Source organism: Podarcis tiliguerta, assembly GCF_965153285.1.
Source record: "Podarcis tiliguerta genome assembly, chromosome: 3".
NCBI lineage: Eukaryota > Metazoa > Chordata > Lepidosauria > Squamata > Lacertidae > Podarcis > Podarcis tiliguerta.
In genome coordinates this window covers 118,269,845-118,296,203 of record NC_139536.1, presented here as the reverse complement: position 1 = coordinate 118,296,203, position 26,359 = coordinate 118,269,845, and the positions used below count along the sequence as shown (strand labels likewise).

General features: G+C 45.7%; 2 protein-coding genes across 5 annotated transcripts in view; one reads left to right on the top strand and one right to left on the bottom strand.

Annotated features, from left to right (window-relative positions):
* CD2AP (CD2 associated protein) overlaps positions 1–11,456 on the bottom strand; it is a 41,180-nt gene extending 29,724 nt beyond the window's left edge. For 2 of the 4 annotated variants that reach the window (XM_083435582.1, XM_083435584.1), the window contains exons 1-2: positions 11,261–11,430; positions 1,199–1,363 (exon numbers count right to left, since the gene is read on the bottom strand). In XM_083435582.1, the coding sequence (XP_083291708.1) occupies positions 1,199–1,363; positions 11,261–11,264 (169 nt within the window). In that variant the 5' untranslated portion in view covers positions 11,265–11,430. Of the gene's footprint in view, positions 1–1,198; positions 1,364–11,260 lie in introns of all 4 variants that reach the window. The other 2 variants (XM_083435585.1, XM_083435583.1) reach the window with 2 other exon arrangements.
* The window catches only part of TNFRSF21 (TNF receptor superfamily member 21), a 40,955-nt gene continuing 26,026 nt past the window's right edge, over positions 11,431–26,359 (top strand). Inside the window, exons 1-4 of the mRNA XM_083435586.1 lie at positions 11,431–11,435; positions 18,101–18,145; positions 22,182–22,833; positions 25,837–26,343. Coding sequence (XP_083291712.1) covers positions 18,104–18,145; positions 22,182–22,833; positions 25,837–26,343 — 1,201 coding nt within the window. The 5' untranslated portion in view covers positions 11,431–11,435; positions 18,101–18,103. The remainder of the gene's footprint in view (positions 11,436–18,100; positions 18,146–22,181; positions 22,834–25,836; positions 26,344–26,359) is intronic.

Below are 26,359 nucleotides of genomic sequence, written 5' to 3'. Positions count from 1 at the left end.
AAAGCACTCAGCAAGGCTCTTTGCATGGTGCTTTGAAGTCCCAGCAATTGTCAGGACCTGCCAAAAGGTCCCATCATCCGACATCATGGCCGTGTCAAGTGACTGGCTGCCCACCTGCTCATCTGGCCCACAAGGGGTAGAAGAGATCAGGATCTGGCCACCTGGCCAGATCCAATTCTGTTTTAACAGCTCTTTTCACCACACTCAAGTCATGATATCCAGGGGATCAGATTCTTCTCCATCCCATTTCACCACCAGCTGTTTCTCCTTTTAAATTTATATTATATTATGAGATTTCAAGGAGTCATTATGTTAGGCAAAATAACAAGTAACTCATACAATCCAAATTGCAGAATGTCAGATGGTGGTTGCAAACAACAAAGCAGGTAAATATTCAAGAAGGATGAAAACTTCTATACAGTGCAAAAGAATCTCTGCATTGATTGAGAAATATCTTGGCCACAGATATTCATTTTTTATAAAGTCTTTGAACTTTAGCTCCAAAACCACTCTGTACAAGCTTCTGTGCAGAGAGAAGACCCATTCAAATGGAGCAGTGAGGGAGACAAGACCCAAACCCATTTCTGGACTAAAAGCCACTAGTGAGGTACCAAACATAAATGACTCTGTACACTATCCATTTTCCATCCAACTGCATCTAGTACACCATCTTGAAGTCATTATATTGGTACAAGCTAAATCAGACATAAAGGCTGAGAAGGGGGTAACTAGATGCAGGGATACAATTTTCATCAGTCACCCGTAATGTCAAGTTTGGCCCACTGTGATGCAATATGCATGAACCTAGTAACTTTTTCCTTGCACATTTGTTATGTCAGTTGCAGCGAGGAATACAACTGGCATTAAAGAATAGAATGGGTTCCAATTCAGAGATTTTGCAAGTTGCAACCTTAAGAAGAAAATACCATAAAATATAAATAGGGAAAGTCGAATAGTAAGCTGCAATACGAAAGAAAACAAATCACAGCCTTAAATTTACAACTCTTCAGAATATTCCCAGCCAATTTCTAGAACTAATCAAGGTCTTTCTTCCTACAAAGGTTTTCGCACACCACTCTAGAATTTCAGCTGTATCATTATTGAAATAGTTCTGATCTCCAAGCTTAATGTCAAGTAGTACAGGTATGATTTAATGTTTGAAGTTGCACAACTGTTATAGCAAAGAATTGCGATGAACTTGCCTTAACAAAGTTGTCAGGAAACATGCCTCTTCGCCCACCGAGCTCTCCTTGAAGCCATCCTTCTTCTTCTAGTTTTGCCACATTCCTTATGATTTCTCCAACTCGAATAGTTAGCTCGTCATCATGCACTGCATCATAGTCATACTCCACAACATACTCAACTAGGAGGGAGAAGAGAAGAGTCGATAATAATAATAATAATAATAATAATTTATAGCCCACCCATCAGGCTGGGGTTCCCCAGCCACGCTGGGCACCTCCCAACAGAATATTAAACAGAATAAAACTTCAAACATTAAAAAACTTCCCTAAACAGGGCTGCCTTCAGATGTCTTCTAAAAGTCAGATAGTTGTTTATTTCCTTGACATTTGGTGGGAGGGCGTTCCACAGGGCGGGTGCCACTACCGAGAAGGCCCTCTGCCTGGTTCCCTGTAACCTCACTTCTCGCAGCCCTCAGAACTGGACCTCAGTGTCCGGGCAGAACGATGGGGGTGGAGACGCTCCTTCAGTTATACTGAACTGAGGCAGTTTAGGGCTTTAAAGGTCAGCACCAACACTTTAAATTGTGCTCGGAAACGTACTGTATGTAATTCAGGCACATGGAAGTACAAGCCCTACTTGTGTGTGTTTTTACAAACTGCTTTAATACTCATAACAGTCACAAAACCAAAGAGGAGCAACATACCAAGGCTGTAAGTTACAAGAAAGAGGCTCAAATGAGAGGGTAACTAAGTTGATATTCAAGATTGCGAAGTGTGTGGCTTTGCCTACATCTGTCCATGCAAGGGTTTGATTTCCAGCCCACACCATTCCTGAACCTGCCTTTGCCCTTCCAATCTCTATCCCTTTTAGGCTCCACGGCCCATCAAAGCTACTGCCACCTGAGGAAGCCACCCTGGCACCCAGTGTTAGCGTTGAACCCTGTGCAGACCCGAGGTTTCCTCAGATGAGGAGCTGGGCCCTCCAGCAGATATCCACCATGGCCACAGTCTTCATTCCAAGGAGCCATCATATATGTCTATCTGATGAGGAGAAGAGGAGACTAAGAGCCAGGCAAGAACTTCAAAGCCGCTGGCAAAGTGTCCACCAGCTGTGAATGGGGCTCCTCAGGAGTACGGGAAAGCACACAGTAACGCTTGCTTGGATCAGAACCCAACTGAGAGCCCCAGTTCCTATAGAAGCTCCCAGACTGAAGCAATTGCTCTTATCAAAGCTTCAGTCTTCCTAACCTGGGAAAACAGACACCCAAATAAGCAGACCAGAGGTTTTTTTAGCACTGGCAGGCAAGTCAATACAAAACAAAATAAATCACATATCAACTGATTAACGGCTAACAATCCCCCCCCCAAAAAACCCACACACATCACAGATGCAGGACTGCTTAGTAAACACTGGACAATGGGAATAGGAATCCAACATGCTCCGGAGGGAGACAGAATAAGTAACATTCCTGTTCACCCAAGGCAGGGTGCTAGCCCTCCAGTAGGCCCTCAGGCCAAGAAAGCAGCAAAAAGAAAAAAAGAAAAAGGGGGGAGAGATAGAATAAAGTGCACTCAAGAAAGAAAAGAACCAAACAAAAGAAAAGAGAAAGCAAAAGAGGTAAAGGACAGGGCAGTAAAAGGGAGCTCTCTGGATGAGGAAATAACTTGGCAATAGTGCTCTTGTGGTGGCCAGAAGGGAACTTAATGGGAAGATAGTAATTCCTGCCCCTTGAGTCTTGTACACTCTCATGGGGCAGGAGGCCTCTTGTACCCAGAGGTTTGTAGCTTCATTCTGATGTGGCCACACAAAGGCCACAATGAAGAATTTAGGTGACAATCCTGTGCATAATCACATGGAAGTACCATATATACTTGAGTATAAGCCAACCTTTTCAGCAGATTTTTTATGCTGAAAAGGTCCCCCTCGGCTTATACTTGAGTGAGGCGGGTGGCGGCAGGAAGAGCGGTCCGAAAGGAGCCGTTTTGGGCTGCTTGTTCTTCCTGCCGCCGCCGCCACCAGGTCTGTGGTGTGGTGAACCAGCTTATACTCGAGTCAATAAGTTTTCCCAGTTTTTTTGTGCTAAAATTAAGTGCCTCGGCTTATACTCGAGTATATATGGTAATCTTCATTTACATAGGATTAGGGCGCAAGTCCAGGAGACAGGTTTTGTTGTTATTTTAGGTTTGCTTGTTTTTTTAAAGTCACAGATTTAGACCTGCAGGTTAAAAGCAAGTCAATAATCAAGAGTTAATTTTAGCCATTTTTGTGTGTCTGCTGTTTTTCCTCCTCTCTGGCTATAAATAGACTGATATAGCGTCACCCACACTACCACAAGCATTTTCTACATATGCCAGCATTTCTCATTTCAGCAACAGGCCGGGTTTTTTTAAAGAATAAAATGGGAAAAAAGGCTTCTGGCTAAACAGTTCAAGCACAGCAATTTACATTTCAGTAACTTTTGGAGATAAAAATATGAATTATTAATAGTGGTCAAAAGTTTTTATTTCATTCTATGCACAAGGGAAATAAGGATTACGTTCTGCATTGTTTTATTAATACTATTGCCTAATACAAGTTTGTCATGGCTTTTGGCTAGAACAATAAACTTATGAGCTGAACTTGGCAAGCTGCTTTGCCCCCCACCCCACCCCCGGCTGCTACTTGCTTATTTCTCTCTCCAACTTACGAAGTAACATTCAACCACTTTAGACTAGTGGAAAAGCTTTAGAGATGTTACACAATATGTATATGTATAACACATACATACACACATATTGCATGTTAAACTTTACTTTGTGCCCAAATGATTATAAAAGGATGACTTTAAATTAGGATAATCAAAGGAAACTTTTACTCAATTTTGCATAAGACTATTGTGGAGTAGATGAGATAAGTATGTTTTGAAGATGTTTCCTACTCATTACATATTTACAGAATGTTAGAAGCATTGTGATGTGTCTAGGCATGTGACTATAGCAAAACATACTTTGTAACACACAGGAAATTCCTTCCCCACTTCATCCCAGTACAGTGGTACCTCGGGTTACATATGTTTCAGGTTACATACGCTTCAGGTTACAGACTCCACTAACTCAGAAATAGTACCTCAGGTTAAGAACTTTGCTTCAGGTTGAGAACAGAAATCGTGCAGCGGCAGCAGGAGGCCCCATTAGCTAAAGTGGTGTTTGAGGTTAAGAACAGTTTCAGGTTAAGAACAGACCTCCAGAACAAATTAAGTACTTAACCCGAGGTACCACTGTATCACAGCAGAAATCAGTGCACATTTGGGTAGGTAGGCTGTCCTAAACATCTGTTTGGTAGAGAAGATACAAGCATTTATAACACTGGGCAACAATTTTTTACTTTTTGAATGTTGTCTAGATTTCTACAACTGATTTAGGGTATTTTTGCACTGCTGAATCAGGAAATGGCATCCGTTTCTCTCCATCAGGTCAGGTTTACTGTAAACTGAATGGTGGGCATTGATAAAGGTAAGTACACGTAAATTGCATGTTGCTTCACCATTTTTCAAACTTCAGGGCTTGAACTTCCGTTTCTTGGAACTCCTGGAATGCTCAGCAGCACGGAGGTCTCTCTTCAGAGTCCAACAGTAGTCAGCCATCATGACTGCGTCCCAGCAACCCTGATACCTGGTCTCCATCTCTTTCATGTCCTGATGGAATCTCTCCCCCTGCTCGTCACTCATTGAACCCAGGTTCTCGGGAAACCGGTCCATATGTGAAAATAGGTAGTGCATCTTGACGCTCATGTTGCAGCCCAAGTTTATGAAAGCAATCAGCATGTTGTTGACAAGTTCTGCATAGTTTCTGGCCTTATTGTTGCCAAGAAAGCTATTCACTACCAGAACAAATGCCTTCCACGCTTCCAGTTCCACTTCGTTCATTGACTTTCTGAACTCTGGATCTCTGATGAGCTGACGGATCTGAGGACTGTCAAAGATGCCAGCTTTCAACTTCTCCATGGTCAATCCTGGAAGAGCGTGACACAAGGTCAATCCTGGAAGAGCCTGACACCATCCTTGTCCAGAGCCTTGGTGAACTGCTTGATTAAGCCGAGCTTGATGTGCAGCGGTGGGAAGAGTATTCTGTCTCTGTCTGCCAGAGGGTCGTTGATGACGTTCCTTTCTTTGCAAGGCACCAATTCCTCCTGCACAGGCCAGTCCTTCTTCGTGTAGTGGTGACAGGGGATTCCCTACTGAGGGGAACAGAAGCAGTGATCTGTGAGCCTGACAAGATGTCTTGGGAAGTGTGCTGTCTCCCCGGGGCTAAGATCCAAGATGTAACTGAACGACTGCAAGGAATCATAAAACCCACTGACAAATACCCCTTCCTTCTTGGTTCATGTGGCAACCAATGACACTGCAAGCAATAGCCTCCAGAAGATCAAAAGAGACTACAAGGCTCTGGGCAGGAAATTGAAGCAATTAAATGCACAAATTGTCATCTCATCTGTCCTCCCAGTTGAACGACGTGGCCCAGGGAGAGAGGGAAAAATAGTGGAAGTGAACAGCTGGCTTCGCAAATGGTGTAAACAGGAACGGTTTGGATTCTTAGATCACGGACTGCAGTTTCTTGAAGATGGACTTCTGGCAAGTGATGGGCTGCACCTCACAACGGTTGGGAGGAATGTTTTTGCCAGAAATCTCAAAAACCTCATCCAGAGGGCTTTAAACTAACTAATGTGGGGGAGGGAGACAGTGCTCCTGAAGGTAGGAGTCTATCAATTGATGAAGATGATCATCCAAATGTCATAGACCAAATGGAGCAAACAGCACGCAGACCTAGTGGTGGGAGGAAAAAATCCTTAAATAAGAGACACGGGGGAATGATTAATGGACTTCAATGTCTGTACACTAATGCGCGCAAAGCATGGGAAATAAACAAGATGAGCTTGAGCTCTTGGTACAGCAAACTAAATATGACATAATAGGCATCACTGAAACCTGGTGGGATACGTCCCACAATTAGAATGTAATAATGGAGGGATACAATCTATTTCAGAGAAGCAGACCAGACAAGAAAGGAGGAGGAGTGGCATTATATGTCAGGGATGTGTATACCTGTGAAGAGATCCACGATTTAGAACCTCAAAGCCAAAGTGAGAGCATTTGGGTCAAAATTAAGGGAGAGAAGAACAACAGTGACCTCATTGTGGGAGTTTACTATAGATCCCCAAGCCAAACGGAGGACATAGATGATACCTTCCTGAAACAGATGGCCAAGCATGTAAAAGGAAGGGAGATAGTAGTAATGGGGGACTTCAATTACCCGGATATTTGTTGGATGTCAAACTCAGCCAAGAGCATAAGGTCAAACAGATTCCTCACTGGCCTTGCAGTCCAGAAAGTGGGAGAAGCAACAAGAGGAACAGCCATTTTAGATCTGGTCCTAACCAATGTTGATGACCTGGTTAGTGGGGTAGAAGTGGAAGGATCATTAGGCGCGAGTGATCATGCTCTTCTGAAGTTTACTATACAGCGGAAAGGAGCAGCCAAGCATACTAGGACTCAATTTCTTGACTTTAAGAAAGCCGACTTCATAAAAGTGCTGGGTGAGATCCCATGGACAGTAATACTAAAAGGAAAGGGAGTTCATGATGGCTGGGAGTTTGTTAAGAGGGAGATAGTAAAAGCACAACTTCAGGCAATACCAATGAGACGGAAACATGGAAGGTGCCTAAAGAAGCCAGGGTGGCTATCTAAAGAACTTTTAACTGAGTTAAGATTAAAAAAGGATGTGTACAAAAATGGAAAAGGGGGGAAACCACCAAAGAGGAATTCAAACAAATAGCCAGCATGTGTAGACACAAAGTCAGTCTGTGAGCACCTAGAAAGGAATGCTGTGATCACCAATAGTCAGCATGGATTTCTGAAAAATAAGTCATGTCAGACTAACCTGATCTCATTTTTTGACAGAATTACAAGCCTGGTAGATGAAGGGAACGCAGTGGATGTAGCCTACCTTGATTTCAGCAAGGCATTTGACAAGGTGCCCCATGATATTCTTGTAAAGAAGCTGGTAAAATGCGATCTTGACTATGCTACCACTCAGTGGATTTGTAACTGGCTGACTGACCGGACCCAAAGGGTGCTCATCAATGGTTCCTCTTCATCCTGGAGAAGAGTGACTAGTGGGGTGCCACAGGGTTCTGTCTTGGGCCCGGTCTTATTCAACATCTTTATCAACGACTTGGATGATGGACTCAAGGGCATCCTGATCAAATTTGCAGATGACACCAAACTGGGAGGGGTGGCTAACACCCCAGAGGACAGGATCACACTTCAAAACGAGCTTGACAGATTAGAGAACTGGGCAAAAGCAAACAAGATGAATTTTAACAGGGAGAAATGTAAAGTATTGCACTTGGGCAAAAAAAATGAGAGGCACAAATACAAGATGGGTGACACCTGGCTTGAGAGCAGTACATGTGAAAAGGATCTAGGAGTCTTGGTTGACCACAAACTTGACATGAGCCAATAGTGTGACGCGGCAGCTAAAAAAGCCAATGCAATTCTGGGCTGCATCAATAGGAGTATAACATCTAGATCAAGGGTAGTAATAGTGCCACTGTATTCTGCTCTGGTCAGACCTCACCTGGAGTACTGTGTCCAGTTCTGGGCACCACAGTTCAAGGACACTGACAAACTAGAATGTGTCCAGAGGAGAGCAACCAAAATGGTCAAGGCCTGGAAACGATGCCTTATGAGGAACGGCTAAGGGAGCTGGGCATGTTTAGCCTGGAGAAGAGGAGGTTAAGGGGTGATATGATAGCCATGTTCAAATATATAAAAGAATGTCACATAGAGGAGGGAGAAAGGTTGTTTTCTGCTGCTCCAGAGAAGCGGACACGGAGCAATGGATCCAAACTACAAGAAAGAAGTTTCCACTTAAACATTAGGAAGAACTTCCTGACAGTAAGAGCTGTTCAACAGTGGAATTTGCTGCCAAGGAGTGTGGTGGAGTCTCCTTCTTTGGAGGTCTTTAAGCAGAGGCTTGATAACCATATGTCAGGAGTGCTCTGATGGTGTTTCCTGCTTGGCAGGGGGTTGGACTCGATGGCCCTTGTGGTCTCTTCCAACTCTATGATTCTATGATTCTGTGTAATGCTGAGCACGGTCCCTACTATCCCACATGCACAGAAAACATGGGTACTTGGTGAAGCCAGACTGTTGTCCCAACAAAAAGTTCACCATCTTCAGGTCAACACAAATAAACCACTTATGCTGATCATAACCAATTTTCTCCAGCACATACTTCATAGCTTCCTAGTTCTCCTTCAGTGTACTCGAGTGAGCCAGGGGTATAGAGGCAAACTGGTTGCCGTTGTGTAGCAGAACACATTTCAGTGATCGCTTGCTGCTGTCAATGAACAGTCTCCAATCTTTGGGTTCGTACTGTGGCACTCCAAGCTTGAGCAGAAGCTGCGCAATATCTGCACAGTACACCAAGTCCTTCTCTTCCAAGAAAAAACGGAGGTACTCTTGATGCATGTTGCGGAAGAAGCTGATGTGAGCACTGTCAGAGAGGAGGTTTTTTCCTTTCAATCTGGATGCCAACAGTTCGGCAGAGTCCTTTGACAAGCTGAGGTTGCGAATTAGATCATTCAACTCCTTTGGGGAAAATGGATGTGGAGCATCATCTTCAAGAACCACTTCTTCTTCTTCATGTCCTTCAACACTGGAGGCATCTTCGTCACTAATGTCAGGAAGTTCTCCGAAGATAGCCACTGGAATTTCATCACAATGAGCTACAGGACGACGTGCTGATTGACGATCAGGATACTTGAGGCTGCTTCGGTTCTTTCTGTTGATCCCAGCCGCACCAATTTATGGAAGATTTCGAGGTTTTATGACTTCAAACTGATCCCTTTTCGACATAATCACCCAGAACTATCGGACCTGAATACTTCTTGTCATTAAAATAATCATTTCCAATCAAAACAATTATTCGACATGGCATTTTACCCCCACCAACTTCTTCTAAAATGCTCCACACAAGCGTAAATGTGAACAAAAATGTAAAAAACCGACATGTGGCCATAGCTCAAAAACTTGACCTGATTGAGCCAAACCAATGTGATTTTTGGATTCAGCACATCAGATTTGTCCTAAATCACCTGAAAAAACGCAGACAACAAATTTGTTGTTGACCAGTGTAATATGCAAGAATTTCTGAATCAGAACTTCTAGCCTAGTTCACCTGTCACACTAAATCAAGGGTGGTTAACCTTTTTTGGCCTCGCAGGCAGAAGGAAGTGATGGCTGAACAGTCACATGTGATTCAGGGACTTAGGAAAAAAGCTTCCCAAGTCCTTCTACCAAGCTGTGCGGGATGAAGAAAGCAGAACATGGAAGCCTGAGGCTCTTGTCAGCTTCCTCCTCCTCCTCCTCCTCCTCATCTTGTTAAACCAGGGTTTAGCAAGACATGCAAATCAGGTCTTTTCATCTTTGAAAACTGCCCAGTTAGCAGGAAACAAAGGTAATTAAAATTATGCAAGAGGTAACGGACAACAAATTTACCTCTGGACAAAGAGAAAGGTGTAACTTGTAGACAGACAAACTCCAAAGAAAAACTTTTCTTTCTTACTAAGAAGTTAGGCACACAGTGCTTGTTTTGCTACGATCACTGACAGCATATGCTGGAGTCTTGGGCTTTGCTTCAGTACTTTCCAATTTAGAGGTGGTCAAATGTAGAGCAAAGCCCATCAGCAACAACATCCTCTTCCCAAGGAAGAAAAATAATCAAGTTTTATCAAGCAACATTACAATACACAACATACACTGTATATTATTTCCATATAAAAGAAGCCAGAATCACTGTTGAGCCATGTTTAAAGCAAGTAGTAATTAAAGAGTAAAAACAAGCCACTGGGAACTTCCTCCAGTTATTACATGGCATTTGTTACGTGGATTTTATTATTTTCAATAACTATATACAGTTGCTTTTTGAAATGTAGCCTTCTGTAACTTCCACTGCCACCTCCCAAATGTCTTCTCCAAAGAACTGCATGTCATTAGTTTCTCATTAAATTTTTCTACTCTCTGTGGCTCAATGAATTCTTTCCCAGCTAGCCTCCAGCTACTCTGTCCACAGGTGTTCTTCTTTCACATGAATATCCTCTCCCTTTTATAATTTTGAAAACATGCATCATTTTGCAAGCGTGCTGTTCCTCAATATGTTCAGGGGGATTCAGGCTTTGCCGGTATCTTTTTGTGGGTTTATTTCCAAAACCATCAAGACATTCAACAAACACAAACATTTGTTTGGAATTAGGTTCCTCTGGATAAGCAATTATTGACTTCTAAATCGTACACAGGATCAGGTTACATGAAATTTCCCAACTGTCCCTTGTAATTCCAATTTAATCTTAAAGGGAACTGTTGAGAGACAGTAGCCCTTATACTCGACAGAGAAAACCAAGCCATCCTTTAACTCCCCCACAGGCTGCAGCAACTTTGCCTGAAACTTTCATCTGAAAGCAAAGCGTGGGGTCAGAGGAGCACGCAGAATATTCTTCAAGCCTGGGGGCTGCTTGACAACAAGAGGCCTTTTGCACAGCAACGCGGCGCCAGACTCAGGCTCGGAAGAAGGACCTGGCAGGAGGGCCGGGAGGGAAGCAGCACGGGAGGCGCCGGCGGCTTGCCCGGCCCCGAGCAATGGGCGCCCATCTCTGGGGTGAAGGATGAAGCCTTTTGCCTCCTTCCAAAATGGAGGAGGAGGAGGAGGAGAGGCTGCAAAGGGACCGCCAAGCCCGGCCACTCGCTTCCCGCTTCGGAGGAAGCCCCTCCCGCTTCCCAGGTGGGGCGATCCCTCCGGATCGGAATGCGGGGGGGGGGGGCTGGCTGTGAAGCCCCTTTGGCGGCAGCAGCAACCCCGGGAGGGGAGCCCTGTCCCCCCCCCCATTATACCCGGAAGGCAAGCTGCCCTCTCTCTCTCTCACGCCGCCAGTCCCTGGTGAGGAAGGGAAGGCGGAGCGGGGGGGGGGAGCAGGACCCGCCATTTCCATGAGGCGCCCCCTCCCTCCCCCCCCCCGCCGCCTCCGGGACGCCCCTTACCCATGCTGCGCGGACCCGGCCGGGCGGAGGCAGCGCGCCGCGCCGCTGGGAGCCCCTCGCCCGCTGCCCGACACCGCTCAGGCCGGACGCGGCGGGTCGCGAGGCCAGATTGGCCGCCGCCAGGAAGCGAGGGAGGGAAGCCCGGCAGGCCCCGCCGCCGCCGCCTCCGCCCTCCTGGGCGCCGCCTCCTCGCCCGGCCGGCGCCGCCCCCGACTCGCCGGGCCAGGCCGCGCCGGAGACGGGCCGGAGGGGGCTCGGCCGCCCCACGAAAGGGAGAAGACGCCGAGAGGCCCCGGGTCCTCGTCTCCATTGGCGTCAGCGAGCCAGGTAGAAGGAGAAGTCGGCATATGGGTCCTCCTTTTTGCTCTTCGCGCAGTAGCTTATTAAAGGCACATTGAAATACAGTATAGATTAGAAATTATGCAAAGACTGGAAGTGTTACTTTATATGAAGTGTTTGAACTGGGAGACAATAAATAAACTAATACAGTAGTTTGTGAGGGATAAATGATTCCAAGCTATTCATATTAACTTTCTCATTAGAGGGTTAAAAAATGCAGCTGTTTCCACAGCAAGACAAGGGGAAGGAAAGTCTCCCTCCATAATTTTGCTTCCAGGATTGCTCAAAACCTCTTTAATATTAAAAATACACAAGCCCAGGCTTTACAAAGTCCATTCAAAAGCAGAAGTGGATGTGTTGGGCAGTGGCGTATCGTGGGTTGTCAGCACCCGGGGCAAGGCAAATAATTTTCGCCCCTAACCCTAACCCCCAGATGTTGCGCCCCGTGCGGCTGGCCCCCCCTGCACCCCCCACGCTATGCCACTGGTGTTGGGTTCCCCTCCCAAAATATCTGGGCAGAAAACATGACCCACCAAAGGGGGGGGGGGAATCAAAGGTGACAAATCAAGCAATCCAGGTTATTTGCCCGTAGGAAGGTGGGTGCCTCACGTTTCCAGGCGTAGTGTACAAAATAAATGGATGCCAAACCACACAATGCCTTTAAGGTGTTGATTTACCTCTTAGTAGTCCAGAAATTATTGGTTAACTCCTCCAGAAGAGCAAAGGTCCCAAGCTCTTGCACGGACTGCCTCCTGTCTGCCTGCCTCCTTCCAATGGTGTGAAATTGTAAGATGGGCAGCCATTGACATAAAGTTTATCAAGTTACCGTATTTGTCCATAAAAATGAAAGATGAGCATAGTTCAGGAGCTCCATTTACAGGTAGACCTCACTCAGCAGAGGCTCAGGTGGTACCCACTACTGGCCATTCCCACCAGAAGCAGCAGGGTTCCTCCAAACCCACATTCCCTCCAGCACAGCTGAGAGCTGGGTCCCATTATTCTGCAAAGACACACGGGTGTGTTGTGCTAGCACCAGAAGATTTTAACCACATTTGCTTGAATTCTAGCAGATCTAGAATGGAGGTGGTTGCCCGTGCCACAGCCTGTTCCCATTTATTTCCCTGTATCTTGTTCCCGCTTCATTTGATTGCTCCAAAGTCTGTTCACTCTCATTTTGAAGAGTGACTAGAAGCTCTGCATGGTCTCAGCAGACTTGTGCCTTGAAGGAAAACTCTGCTCTCTTTCACCTGGAGCCATCCTGCCATCTCCCACATACCATTCTGGGCAGTTATGCTGTAGCTTTTCCTCAATATAATTGTCCTGGTTTTCTTCCCAGGAAGGAGCAGGGGACAGCTGAGCACCGTGTGCCATCATCTTCAACTAGGAAGCAGAAGCCCCATTTCTAAGGCAGTTTGGCTTCATGAAGTTAGAGACATCATTTGCTGAGACCAGCAATGTTCAGTGTCAAGGTTTCAGAGCTCACATCCTGCAATGCCAGTAGAGCTGAACCATGGGTGGTTGAGTTTTGACAGTCATAGGCTGCCTGTGCCAGTTTGTATTTGACACTGAACCTCTCAAAAGAAATGATAGCAACTCTGGGCCTGGGGGTAGAGAAGGATGTAGCCTAAGGCCCTTTATGCTCTTTCCAGATCTGCTGCCTTAGTAACCAGGTTCAAAAAAATTGCCACCGTTTTGAGAGCATTTTAGCAGCTCACAGAAATGCACCCTACATTTCTGAAGGAAACTTTCAACTCTTGTTGGCATACCTTTTGAGCAGAAGACAAGCAGGCTGGCCTCTTATGGCACTTACAGGGTAATACAGAAATCACGCTGGAGTAATCCAAAGGGCAGGGGAAATGGGCAGATGAGCAATTTTTTAATTTCATGTAGCCTTTTCTCCACCCATATTTATTGGTCAAAGCGGGGGGGGGGGGGGGGCAACTTTAATAAAATATAGGGGGCCCAGACAAGCCACAGTCTGCATAATCAATAACATGATGCAGTGCACGGACACCATTTGAACAGCAATGCCCATCATCTTGTTTGGCAGCCCCCTCAAATATTTTAAGGGGGGGTAAAGGGACCTCAGTCCTTAGAAGTTGGCTCCTGTATATGAAGGGAACACCAGACTTTTTTATATAGAGTACAAAGCTGTTATGCTTAAAATTCTACAAGGAAGGCTCAAGCAGTATGTGGACCGAGAACTCCCAGAAGTGCAAGCTGGATTTAGAAGAGGCAGAGGAACCAGAAGAAGAAACAATTAGACAAGAAGAAACAATTAGAACTGGATATGGAACAAATGATTGGTTCAAAATTGGGAAAGGAGTACCTCAAGGCTGTATATTGTCTCCCTGCTTATTTAACTTATATGCAGAATTCATCATGCGAAAGGCTGGGCTGGATGAATCCCAAGCCGGAATTAAGATTGCTGGAAGAAATATCAACAACCTCAGATATGCATATGACACAACCTTGATGGCAGAAAGTGAGGAGGAATTAAAGAACCTTTTAATGAGGGTGAAAGAGGAGAGTGCAAAATATGGTCTGAAGCTCAACATCAAAAAAATGAAGATCATGGCCACTGGTCCCATCACCTCCTGGCAAATAGAAGGGGAAGAAATGGAGGCAGTGAGAGATTTTACTTTCTTGGGCACCATGATCACTGCAGATGGTGACAGCAGCCACGAAATTAAGAGACGCCTGCTTCTTGGGAGAAAAGCAATGACAAGCCTAGACAGCATCTTAAAAAGCAGAGACATCACCTTGCCAACAAAGGTCCGTATAGTCAAAGCTATGGTTTTCCCAGTAGTGATGTATGGAAGGGAGAGCTGGACCATAAAGAAGGCTGATCGCCGAAGAATTGATGCTTTTGAATTCTGGTGCTGGAGGAGACTCTTGAGAGTCCCATGGACTGAAAGAAGATCAAACCTATCTGTTCTTAAGGAAATCAGCCCTGAGTGCTCACTGGAAGGACAGATCCTGAAGCTGAGGCTCCAATACTTGGGCTACCTCATGAGAAGAGAAGACTCCCTGGAAAAGACCCTGATGTTGGGAAAGATGGAGGGCACAAGGAGAAGGGGACGACAGAGGACGAGATGGTTGGACAGTGTTCTCGAAGCTACCAGCATGAGATTGACCAAACTGCGGGAGGCAGTGGAAGACAGGAGTGCCTGGCCTGCTCTGGTCCAGGGGGTCATGAAGAGTTGGACACCACTAAACGACTAAACAACAACAACAAAGCTGTTCCTTTAATCTCCATTTTGGGATCCCAGAACTTTAGCAGCCTCCATTTGTTTAAGAGAATTAATAGGAACATGTTAATCAAAAGATGTAGAACTGGTCATGCAGTTAATTATTATACACAGGAAGGTGGGGTTTTCCTTGCATTGTTCAAAGCAAATATTTTTCTCCACAAGGAAATGCAATGAGATGTCGGTTATTAAGTGTTTGCCGCCACCTCCTCAGCTGTACTCAGGTTCAAGATAATCTCTAGAGCTTTAGTGTAGCAAGTTTTTGGAAATGTTTGAGGAATGATAGCTGACAGCTTTGGAGCCTTTAATCTTCAGTCCCCCGACAACACTCTTGACATCTAAATGATGTCAGCATCCTTGTCCATTGGGTGACACTCCTGAGATGTAAATAGGCACAGGAGACATACAAGACTCAAAAGTAGAAGCTCTTTAAAATATGGCGAGTTGAGGACATGTTCAGTCGCTTCCAGTGAGAGGCTTGCTGGTGCGTTCCTGAAGACTGCATAGCGTGTAAGAATGTTTGTGGTTTCTGGGCTGCTATTGCCACCTAGGGGTACTGTAAGAAATAAAACAAGTCGCAGTGTTCTCATTTAGTAGTGCAATTTCTAGCTAAACCGTTACCAGTCCTAGACCACTTCATTTTGACAGCTTTATTATATTGAGTAGTTTGCTTGTTTCCTTACATGCTTCGATCCTACTTTTCTTTATTGAAAAACAAAAACAAAGCAGCATACTAGATTTCCAAAACACACACAACAATCCAAAATCACTAAAAACTGTACCTATGATTAATATTAAATATCACTCAAAAGCATTAAATTACAGCACTCCTGATTTTAAAAGAGAGGGAGCAACTAACCCCTGTCAAAAAGCCCTTGTCTTGTGTCCCAGCCAATCGGTAGTTGTTGGCACCTGTCTCAAGAGACAATGGAGTGTGCCACTCAATCCACCGGAGCCTGTCCATAACTCACTGAGGGTTTGAGACCCATCGGCTGCCCTCTCCTGGTTTAGCCGGCCAGTCAAAGCCATTTCCCAGAGTGTGGCTGCTGTCGCAGGCTAACAGCTTCTAGGAGCCACAGGTGAGAGCCGAGTGCAGTCGGGGGACATTTCTAAATTTGTTTTATAACCCCCAAACCTCCCAAAAAGATTTATAAGCATCTCAGTTTGCCTAATGACTAAATTCCTTTTATGTGCTTCATCTCTCACTGGGTTAATAGAAAATTAGGAAAGGTGTTAAGTTTCACAACTTATTTGCAATTTCCATTGTGAACATTACTTTAAGCCAGTGGTTCCCAATTAGCTAATTACTGAGGACCCCCAATTTTTCAAAAGCCAATCCAACCCCTACTTTTGAAAAAAATTGATAACTCTATGGTGGTTACCTCTGCAAAGCAATTTTTTGAAAATGTGGGGTAGCCCCTGATAAGCAAAGGATTTTACAGTGGTACCTTGGTTCTCAAACACCTTGGTTCTCAAATGCCTTGGTTCTCAAACACCAAAAACCTGGAACTAAGTGCTCTGGTTTGCAAATGATTTCCGGAAGCTGAACCTCTGATGCGGCTGTCAGCTATTGTTTCCGGGGCATCTGCACCAATCAGAAGCTGCACCTTGGTTTTGAACATTTCGGAAGTCAAACAGACTTCTGGAACGGATTACGTTTGGTGCTTTTGTTTTTGCTATTTTACATTTTTGTTTTTGAGGCTTTTTCAGTTAATTTGTTTTTGTGACTGTGTGGAAACCAGGTCAGCTATTGATTGATTGATTGATTGAGACTGCGGAAATGGATAAAAGCCCCCATCTAAACAGTGACTATCATCAGTGCAGCTAAGAAAAAAAATTAATATTAATTTTTATCATCTACAATACTGTCGTATTTATTTTATAATACAGTACATTGATTATTGCTTTCATTTTATGGATCAAAGGTCTCGTTAGATAGTAAAATTCATGTTAAATTGCTGTTTTAGAGGTTGTTTTTAAAAGTCTGGAACGGATTCATCTGTTTTGCATTACTTTCTATGGGAAAGCACGCCTTGGTTTTGGAACGGACTTGCAGAACGGATTGAGAACCGAGGTACCACTGTACTAAAAAAAACAGACTAGGGCTGATTGATATCTGCTTTTCAACATTGTGATGTATTAGCAGCTAAACATTGCAATATTCCAATATATCATGATGTCTGAAATTGGAGATCAGGTGTGGGGATGAGGGAAGGAGCAGTCACGGAGATTAGATGGGTGTTGGGAACCACGGCCTTAAGCAATAACTTGCATTGACTGCTCTCTTTAAATTAACTCACAGTTCCCAAGTCGAAACAATAAGCTTTTTACAGTTTACGCTTACAGTTTCGGATAATCTTATCAACAGCAATTTAGAATATGTAGAACCACCTCTCCCCAACAGACAATAAACTATTGTAGGTGTGAAGCAATCTCCCATTTCGAAAAACAGCAGCAAGACTTTGATTGAGCAATGAAAAATAGGCTTTGTTTAAGAGAAACAGTCAAATACAGTAAGCCCCAAACCAAGCGTATCCTAAAACACCTGGTTTAGGAAGTCAAAGGCGGCACCAGGTTGCGCCAAAAATTATCCCGATCCTACGCCCCCTCCCCCTCAGGTTACCAGATTTTTAAAAAATGAATCCGGGGTCACTTTTCAACTTTGATGGATTTTGTATGGGGCTGATTTGTAAATCCGGGGACTGTCCCGGGAAACGGGGGCGCCTGGTCCCCTGCCTCCTGCTCCCTCCCCAGGGATCTGGAAACGCGGCTGAGCGCATTTCCTGGCGGCAATTTATCGGGGCCACTTCCGAGGAAGCCGCTTCGCCGCGTTTCGCGGCTCTTCCTCTCCCGCAGCCCAGGTCCCCCCCCGGGGGGGCAGTTCCGGCCCTGACGCCACAGGAAGGCGATTGTGCGGCGCGGGCGGGCGGGCGGGGCTTCTGCGGAGTGACGTCATGGGCGGGAGAAGCCCCGCCTCCGCCGCTCCCCGCCCATTCCGCCGCGGCAGCAGCAGCAGCAGCAGGAGCCGGCAGCGCGGCGAGCGAGGCGTCGTGGCCTCGGCTGGGTCGCTATGGGAAGCCGGCCGCCCCCGCCCGCCCCGCACCCGCCGCCGCCGCCGCCCTCGGAGGCGGCCTCTCGCTGAGGCCCCGCGCGCTCCCTCCGCGGGCCATGCGCCGCCCGGGGCTCTGCTAGCGGCCTCCATGGGCGCCTAGAGGACCCCCGGCCCCGTCCGCCCGCCCGCCGCCCGCCCGCCATGGGCGCCCCCGGAGCCGCCCTGGTGGCCAGCCTCGTCGCGGTGAGTGGGGCGGGGAGGGCAGAGGCGCCGGTCCTGTTCCCGGCAGCGGAGAGAGATGGAGCGGGGCCCGCGGGCGGAGGCGGCTGCGCTCTTGCGGCAAGCCAGACCTCCGCCAAGGAGCCCCGGGAGCGGGCCATACTCCTCCTGCGCATAAGGGAGCCCCGGGCAGGCAGCATTCGGGTGCGGCTGGAAGTCCCGCTGGGAAGCTGCTGCCGGGGTTGGACGAAAGGAGGCAAGAGAGGAGCTTCTCCCGGTTCTGGCTGACGGGGGAGCAGCCCTCCTAAGGGTCGCTTGCTGACCGGGGCCCCGGATCCCGCCATCCGCTGTCTCATAGGCCAGGCGCCAAGGAACTGGATTTATTCCGACCCTGTCTAGTACTGTTACAGCAGAACACTTTCATGTTTAGTACATTAATATCCCACCTTTCCTTCAAGGAACTCAAGGCAGCAGCATGCAGGGTTCTCTCCCCCCCCCCATTATCTCTGCCCCCCCAAACCCCGTGAAGCAGGCGGGGCTGACGGAGTGGCACTGTCACACAGACTGTATCTTGGCAGAGCGGGGAGTTGAAGCCAGGGCTCTCCATTCTTAATGGGGTGCCCCTAGCCACCACACAACTTGGAATGGTATTTTTTCTGGGTATATTGAAAGCATAAGTGTTTGGGGTTCCACATGTATATCTTTGCAACTGAATCCCTCTGTAATGTGTGTGTACAACTTGTGCAAATTTTGATTGTGTGCAAATAGTAATCCTGAAAGTCCAGCAAAAAGAATTGAAACTGCCATCAGGATACACCGTTTGTACAAAACCTTTTTTAAAAATAGCAAACCATCTTCTTGGGGTTTTCCTGACCAACAGGCAGAGCCTTTCTGAAGTCCAATTTATCCTTTGCATGGTTCTTGCCACCATGCTATCATTCATTTTAATCTTGCGTGCATAGAAAAATGACTCTTGTGATAGATGCTGGGGCATAGATTTGCTACGTTTTCTCTCATTCTTTGAAAGCAGTCTGGTTACCAAAATCTCCAGCATGAGTCTTAAAAGGGAACAACAACAAATCAGTGGTTTTGCAGAAGTGGAGGATGAGTGCCCTGTTGGAACTGCATCCATTGTGTGCTCATTCTGGAAGGGGGGGGCACCCAAGCTGAAAAGCAAAAAATGATGGGGAAATGGCAAGCACTCCCACTGCACTCACCCCCAGGAGTCCGCCAATCCAGCCGTGGTTGTGATGGTGCTTATCTATGTTTTCTGTCAGAGTGAGATTGTAGCTGATGCAGGGGTGGCCAGCTTTGAGTAAATTTCCCTTTCCATTAAGCTAGTGGGGAGGAGCTTCCCCTGCCACTTTGGAGCTGGTATAAAGGAGTGTGCCTGGCGGTTTTCAGGGCCAGCCATTGTGCTGGCCTGTCTGCCATGCCATGGGCTTCTCCAGCGGCAGACCTTCTAAGTCAACTTAACTGGCTTAGCAGGGGAAAGGAGCCCAGGTTTCTCCTACCCGAATGCAGCAATCTGTACTCAAGGGGGGTGGGGGCAGAACATCTCCTGGGATCGAGTGGTAGATCCCAGGACCATTTGCCTAAAAGATATCCTTGCTGCTGTGATCACGCCCCCTCAACTTGGCAGGGGGTTGGACTCGATGACCCTTGTGGTCTCTTCCAACTCTATGATTCTATGAACTCAGGCCCCTGGGAGATGAAGTGGCTGCAGAAAACACTCTTAAGGGGTTGTGGTTGTTACTGGAGAAGAAGGTAAGAAGGCAGGGCATCTGTGGGGCAGGATGAAGTGAATATCTGGGGTGGAAGCATTTTGTACTGGGGAGAGATTGGAGAGAGAAGAGGAAATGTTATAAAGCCGCTTCCTATGTTCCTTTCTGCAGTCGAAAAGCTTTTGTAACTCTGCTTCATCAAGGGCTCCCTATTAAACTTCCATCTCAGTGGGTTTCCACAGTCTTTCCTGCCCTGCCTGAGAAGCCATGTCTGGGCAACCATTAATCAGAATATTAACCCTGACAGAATATTAACCCTGGGCCACTCCCCATTTCTCAACTATAAGTACATCACATCTTTATTGGGCCTTGACGACAAAAGCAACAAAATGACCTTCCATTGTTGGTACAGAAATTCTACTCTTAAATCTCTAGAAATCTCCAGTTCAGTCGCGTAGCTGCTAGGATGTGAACAGCCCTGTGGCCATTTATTTGATAAACTTGTAGGTTTTAAATTTCACAGGCAGTTGTGGTAATTTAGTATTTAGGGCCGAATCTTATTTGGGAAGATATAATGGAAACAGTTCTTTGCTCTTCCAGTGACCATCGTGCTCAAAATGCTGCACACCCAAAATTACCTTCACTTGGTTGACTGCTAAGAGTTCAACAAAAGTGTTAACCACCTGCATGTGCAGGCTAACTGCAGCTGATCCCAACAAGAGCAAGAATGCAGGATAATAGTCTTGAAGGGCACTTAATTCCAGTTGCTATAACCATGTGGAGTGGACTTAAACTTTGCAGCCCTGAAAACTGAGCCAGTTTAATTTAGCAACTCTGTTTTGTTATCTACTGGCGAAAATCTTACGTTGCAAAGTATGATTTCAAAATAGATTTGAATTTTTTAAATTGACACCTCTTCAGAGATCTATTTTATTATGCCAGCATTAAATCTGATGTGCTGGCATTGGGGCTTCTCCTGACCCCCACCCCTAGCTGATGCTCATGGGGGGGGCATGGGGAAGGAAAAGGGGGGAAGGCCCCATCGTACGAGCAGAAGTCTTTCAGCAAGCTTCTGCAAACAGGACTCATTGGTTGAATCTAGTGCACAGTAAAATGGATATGTGAATCCACAGTCATTAGTGACTAATGCATGGAGATAATAGAATAATAGAACTGTAGAGTTGGAAGGGATCCCTAAGGGCCATCTAGTCCAACCCCCTGCAATGCAGGAATCACAGCTGCTGAATCCCTGGTAGATGGCCATTCACCCTCGGCTTAAAAACCTCCAAGGAAGGAGAGTCCATTGCCTTGTCCAAGGGAGTCTGCTGCTTACTATAGCCTGCACAGCCATTTTAATGCCCTTCCTTCTAGTTGGGAGAGATGGGTTTAGAGCTCTTTCCTACCTCATTTAGTCGTGTGTGTGTGTCTCCTCCCCCGAATTATTTGATGTCACCGGCAAGCTTGACCACCCTGCTGTTCACCCCCCTTAATGCTAGATAATTTATAAACAAGCTAAAAAGCACTGGCGCCAATATAAATCCCCCCCTCCACACTGATTACATCCCTCTATTAGGAAAGTTGTCAATTAATTCCCAGTCTTTGCTTCCTCTGTTTTAGCCCGTTTCCAGTCTATAAGAGGACTTCCTCTCTTACCCCATGTGTCTTTGCTGAGAAACTTTTTCTGACACTTTTTGAAAGTCCAAGTATACTGTGTCTTTCCGCTCTCTTGGATCATTCCTTTCCATGTGTTTATTGACCCTGTCACAGAACTGAATGATTCTTTCACCAATTTACCCAGAAGTTATGCTAACAGGCCTGTAACTTCCTGGATCCTTTTTCCCTTGGCTGCTTAATGTTCTCTGGCACTTGGAGAGGCTGTTTTAGGGCTACAGGAGGAGGACAACAGTTCCGGGATGGGGGCAGCTCAAAGGGTCAAAGGCAGCTTCTCCTCAGAGAGTCTTCTGCAGTCCTCTGCCAGAGGCTTTCCAAAAGGCAATTCAGAGGGAATGGGTTACACCTGCCTGTAAGAAAGAATCCCACAGGGTCTATACTTGTCTGTTAGGATGCTATGGAAAATCTTTAAAGTGCCATTAGTAGACATTTTGTTGGCAGCTTTTTAGCAGCTTGCGTATTTCTCCCTTCAGAAGCCGATGACCTGCCTAGAGATCAGGGCAGTAAACTTCGGCTCATGGATTGGTAGATGGGCAAAAACTCTTCCAGGCCGCGAGCCGAGCATGTCTTTCAAATGCAGTTACCTAAACAGAGTAAAGCTGATACGGCTTGCTGTGACCTGCCTTATGGTCTGTAGCTAACTTACATTTATCTCTCTGTTTCAGGGATTTATGTTCCTTGGTACCACTGATGCTCAGTCAAAGCTGACATCTGAACAGAATGCCATAAGCCTCTCTTCTGGCACATACAGCCACTTGGATCGTGCCACTAACACAAAGCTGACTTGTGACAAATGTCCCGCAGGAACCTATGTGTCTAAGCACTGCACAACGACCAGCTTAAGAGAGTGCAGCCCATGCGCCAGTGGAACATTCACAAAGCATGAAAATGGGATAGAGAGATGCCATCCATGTAAAAAGCTGTGTGAGCCGCCGATGGTTGAGAAAACCCCTTGCACTGCTTTGACGGACCGTGAGTGCATCTGTCCACCTGGTAAATTTCGAGACGGTGATGCTTGCAAATCTTACTCCGTGTGCCGCGTTGGGTGGGGCCTAAAAAAGAAAGGAACTGAAACAGAAGATGTCAAGTGTAAACCTTGCCCTCGTGGCAGCTTCTCTGATGTGCCTTCTAGCATGCTGAGATGCAAAACATTCACTGACTGCTCACGAGCAAACATGGTTGTGATCAAACCAGGGACAAAAGAGAGAGACAACACTTGTGGACTTTCACCAGCTTTTCTGACTGGAGCTGGGCTTTTGTCACGACCGGAAGAGGGTGGAGAACATTACAAAGTTCCTTCTACTTTTCTTTCCAAAGGTAAGTGAGCAGCATTGCCAAACGTCTGTAGCTAGGGCAAGAAGTATGGTATGTTGCATTTTTGTATATATTTATATCTTTTTTATTATACGCATCTTTGTTGTCGTCCCCCATCCCCTCACTTCCCCCCTTTTTTCTCTGTATCACTTTTTCTTTAGAATTGAAATTCTTTCAATAAAATATTAATATTAATTTTTTAAAAAGTAAGTGTGCTTTTCTGAGAAAGGAGCTGGTAAGGCGTTAGCTGTGTTTTGGAATGCCTTCTGTACGGAGGCACTTCCAGCTGATGCATTACATGGTATTAGAGACCCTTTACCCAGCTCCCAAGCGGTGCAATTATCTCTTGGGTCAGCTCCACACTGGTCAGGGTCTGTTTCTGCCCTGGTGGTGGTTCTGTGTTTAGCATACCATGCCATGACTTTTCTGAGCAGTCTGAAGCCATGGAGATGGGAGAGGCTTTTATCCTGTAATCCTCCTGTCAGGGAAGAGTTAGAAGTTTTCAGTTTCTCAGAGGGAGAAAGCATTCCCCAAGGGGGGAGGGAGAGCAGTGAATCTAATAGAAGGGAGCAAGAGGAACAACAGGGAGGGACCGGCTGTTCCCAGGAAAGGCAAGGGTTCAGTTCTAGCTCAGATTCGGAGGAGAGGAGATACAGGCCAGCTCTAGCCAGGAGGGTAGGAAAAAGAGCGGGAAAGCGAAGGGAAAGGCGCCTTCGCCATTTTGAGGGTGGCTGGTCATGGAGAAGCAGAGTTCAGAAGGTATCTGAAAGAAGTGACTCTGAGGAAGAATAGTTAAAGTTAAGAACCGTTTATAAGATTGTTTTGTTAATACGCAATAAAAAGTTTTATAAAGAACAAGAAGCATTTGTGTGGTGATCTGAAGAGGACAACGACCAGTCCTGACACCTCCTATGCCTGCATCCCTCACAGGGACTCTCATGGAACTTTGTGGGACTTCTGGGTAGATATGCCTAGGATTATATCAAATAAGATCTTCTTTTATCCCAAATGCTTCAGACTAGCGCCATCCTGTTCATGATTCTGTTGCTTTGCAGCAGTCAAGAGAGTAGGTGCTGATTGATTTGAATGGTGGCTTGTTCCATTTTGTTTTGGAATTTATATATTGTTATGTAGACACCTCCATGGACACACAGGTGGGCATCCCTCCTTTGGATACAATCCAAACTGCAACCTTAGTAGCATAGTAAGGGTTGTGGAATCAGTTTGTACACAATGTCCATTCACTGTTATGGATCAAAACACCATTACTGCAAATGTTTGCCATAGCATAAAAATCATAATTGGAATAATTTTATGATCTAAGTCTATATGTGCTATTTCTTTGGAATGAACTAAAAACTGGGTTGACATGCAATTGGAATAGTCCCAATGTTCATCAGATACCTCCAGCCCTTTTCAATACATAAACTATTGTATTGGGGGGATAAAATGTATTTTTGTTAACTTTCTGGCTGACATAATGTAGCAACAGCTAATCTTAGTACAGTGGTACCTCGGGTTGCATACGCTTCAGGTTACAGACTCCACTAACCCAGAAATAGTACCTCGGGTTAAGAATTTTGCTTCAGGATGAGAACAGAAATCGTGTGGCGGCGGCATGGCAGCAGCAGGAGGCCCCATGAGCTAAAGTGGTGCTTCAGGTTAAGGACAGTTTCAGGTTAAGAACAGACCTCCGGAATGAATTAAGTACTTAACCCGAGGTACCACTGTATTAATAAAGCTACTGATCAGTTTCGCTGAAACTTACCAGAAAAATAATAAATCAAGATAACAAACTTTTAATAAAAGAATGGAAATGGTTTATTGAATATCTACAAACTGTAAATGGATAAGAACATTGGGTGGATTATTGTAATAACCTGTAGTTTTATAAGAGTATATATTTGAAATACAGGAATAACTTAAGTTAATTTAGAATATGCAGGAAATGTAAAAAATAAATTTAAGGAACCGCAGAAAGAGGAGGAAGTAAGTCAGGGACTTTAAAATGGCTTCAGTGGATCCATCGTATTACCCAGATGTAGCTATTGAAGTCGGATCTGATTGTGGTAACAAAGTATCGTATCAAAAATATGAGGGACTGAATCAAGGTTGTTAAAGTAAGATCCTGGTTCATTGCTGTGCGATACATTATGACAAAGCATGGCTGCCAAACTGAAAGAGGCGAAGCAATAGACGTGGGCGGACTTGAGCCAAGATATTCTCTTGGTCTCAGCACAGCAGGTTTAGAAAACTTAATTCATTTCTGACACTTTTTCTTTGTAATGAACTATCAATGGCTTTCACCATAAAATCTGGTCATGCCTAATCTAGAACAAGGAGAAAAAGCATGCCTAATGTCATGTGCATGTTTGATTATTTTTGCAAGTTGGGGATCCCTGCAAAACAATGGCTACACTTTGTCAGAACGATGAGCAAGGTGTTGGTTTGATTTTTGCTGTTTAGTTTTGGTGGTGTAAACATTTTTGAATATTGCAAAACTTAACTGAAAGCTTAATTGTGCCTGTGACATTTGGGGCTTTATTTATAGCCTTCCCCCCCACTTTTAGATCATCAAAGCAGCTTGCAAACTTGTTTGGAAAAAATTGTTCAGACTCTCATCAGGGACAGGCTTCCACATACAGACCTTCTATCCTAGAACTATCTCCCTTGCCCTTTGCAATTATTCGCAACCTCTTCAGTCTGGCTGTCTTGACCTCCAGCAGTCGAGCAACAGAGCGCCCCTTTCCCATGCCCTATTAAACAAAATTTGGGGCTGTTGTTGATACCAATGTATGGGTCATGAAGTTCAACTTGCTCCTTCCACCCAGTTCTTCCTGTGGATGCTGTTATATGTGTATTTGTTCGCACTCACATAACATAAATGAGAACCCCCTTTGTAAGTCCTCTAGGAATCAATTGTACTTAAAGGGCATTTGGGCCAGAGCTACAGTAAGAGTGGGTAGGTTCTATGCCTGCTGCTCTAACATCGCATTTGTTTTTCAGGTGTGAACGCTTCGGTTTCCAATTTTTCTGCCACCCCTACCCCAAATGTGTCCGTTGACATGGTGGAGCCAACCAACAGCTACAATGGGACTTCGAAGAATGAGACTGTAGTTGTCAACGTGACTGATATGGGATATGCTACGCCTTTGAATCACCAGCAGACCTATTACCATAAGCACGACCCTCCCATCCTGAAAATACAGCCAGCGCTGGAAATGAGTGGCAGTGTGAAATCCAGCATTCCCTACAACCCCCCCAAGAGAGGCTCTCCAAGGCAGGCTGCCCACAGGCATTTTGATATCAACGAGCACCTGCCCTGGATGATCGTGCTGCTGCTGCTGCTTGTGCTGGTGGTGATCGTTGTGTGCAGCGTCCGTAAAAGTTCTCGAACTCTAAAGAAAGGACCAAGGCAGGATCCCAGTGCCATTGTCGAAAAGTCCGTTTTGAGAAAATCTTCCACTCTGAATCAGAACAGGGAGAAATGGATCTACTACTGCAATGGACATGGTGAGTGATGTCGATC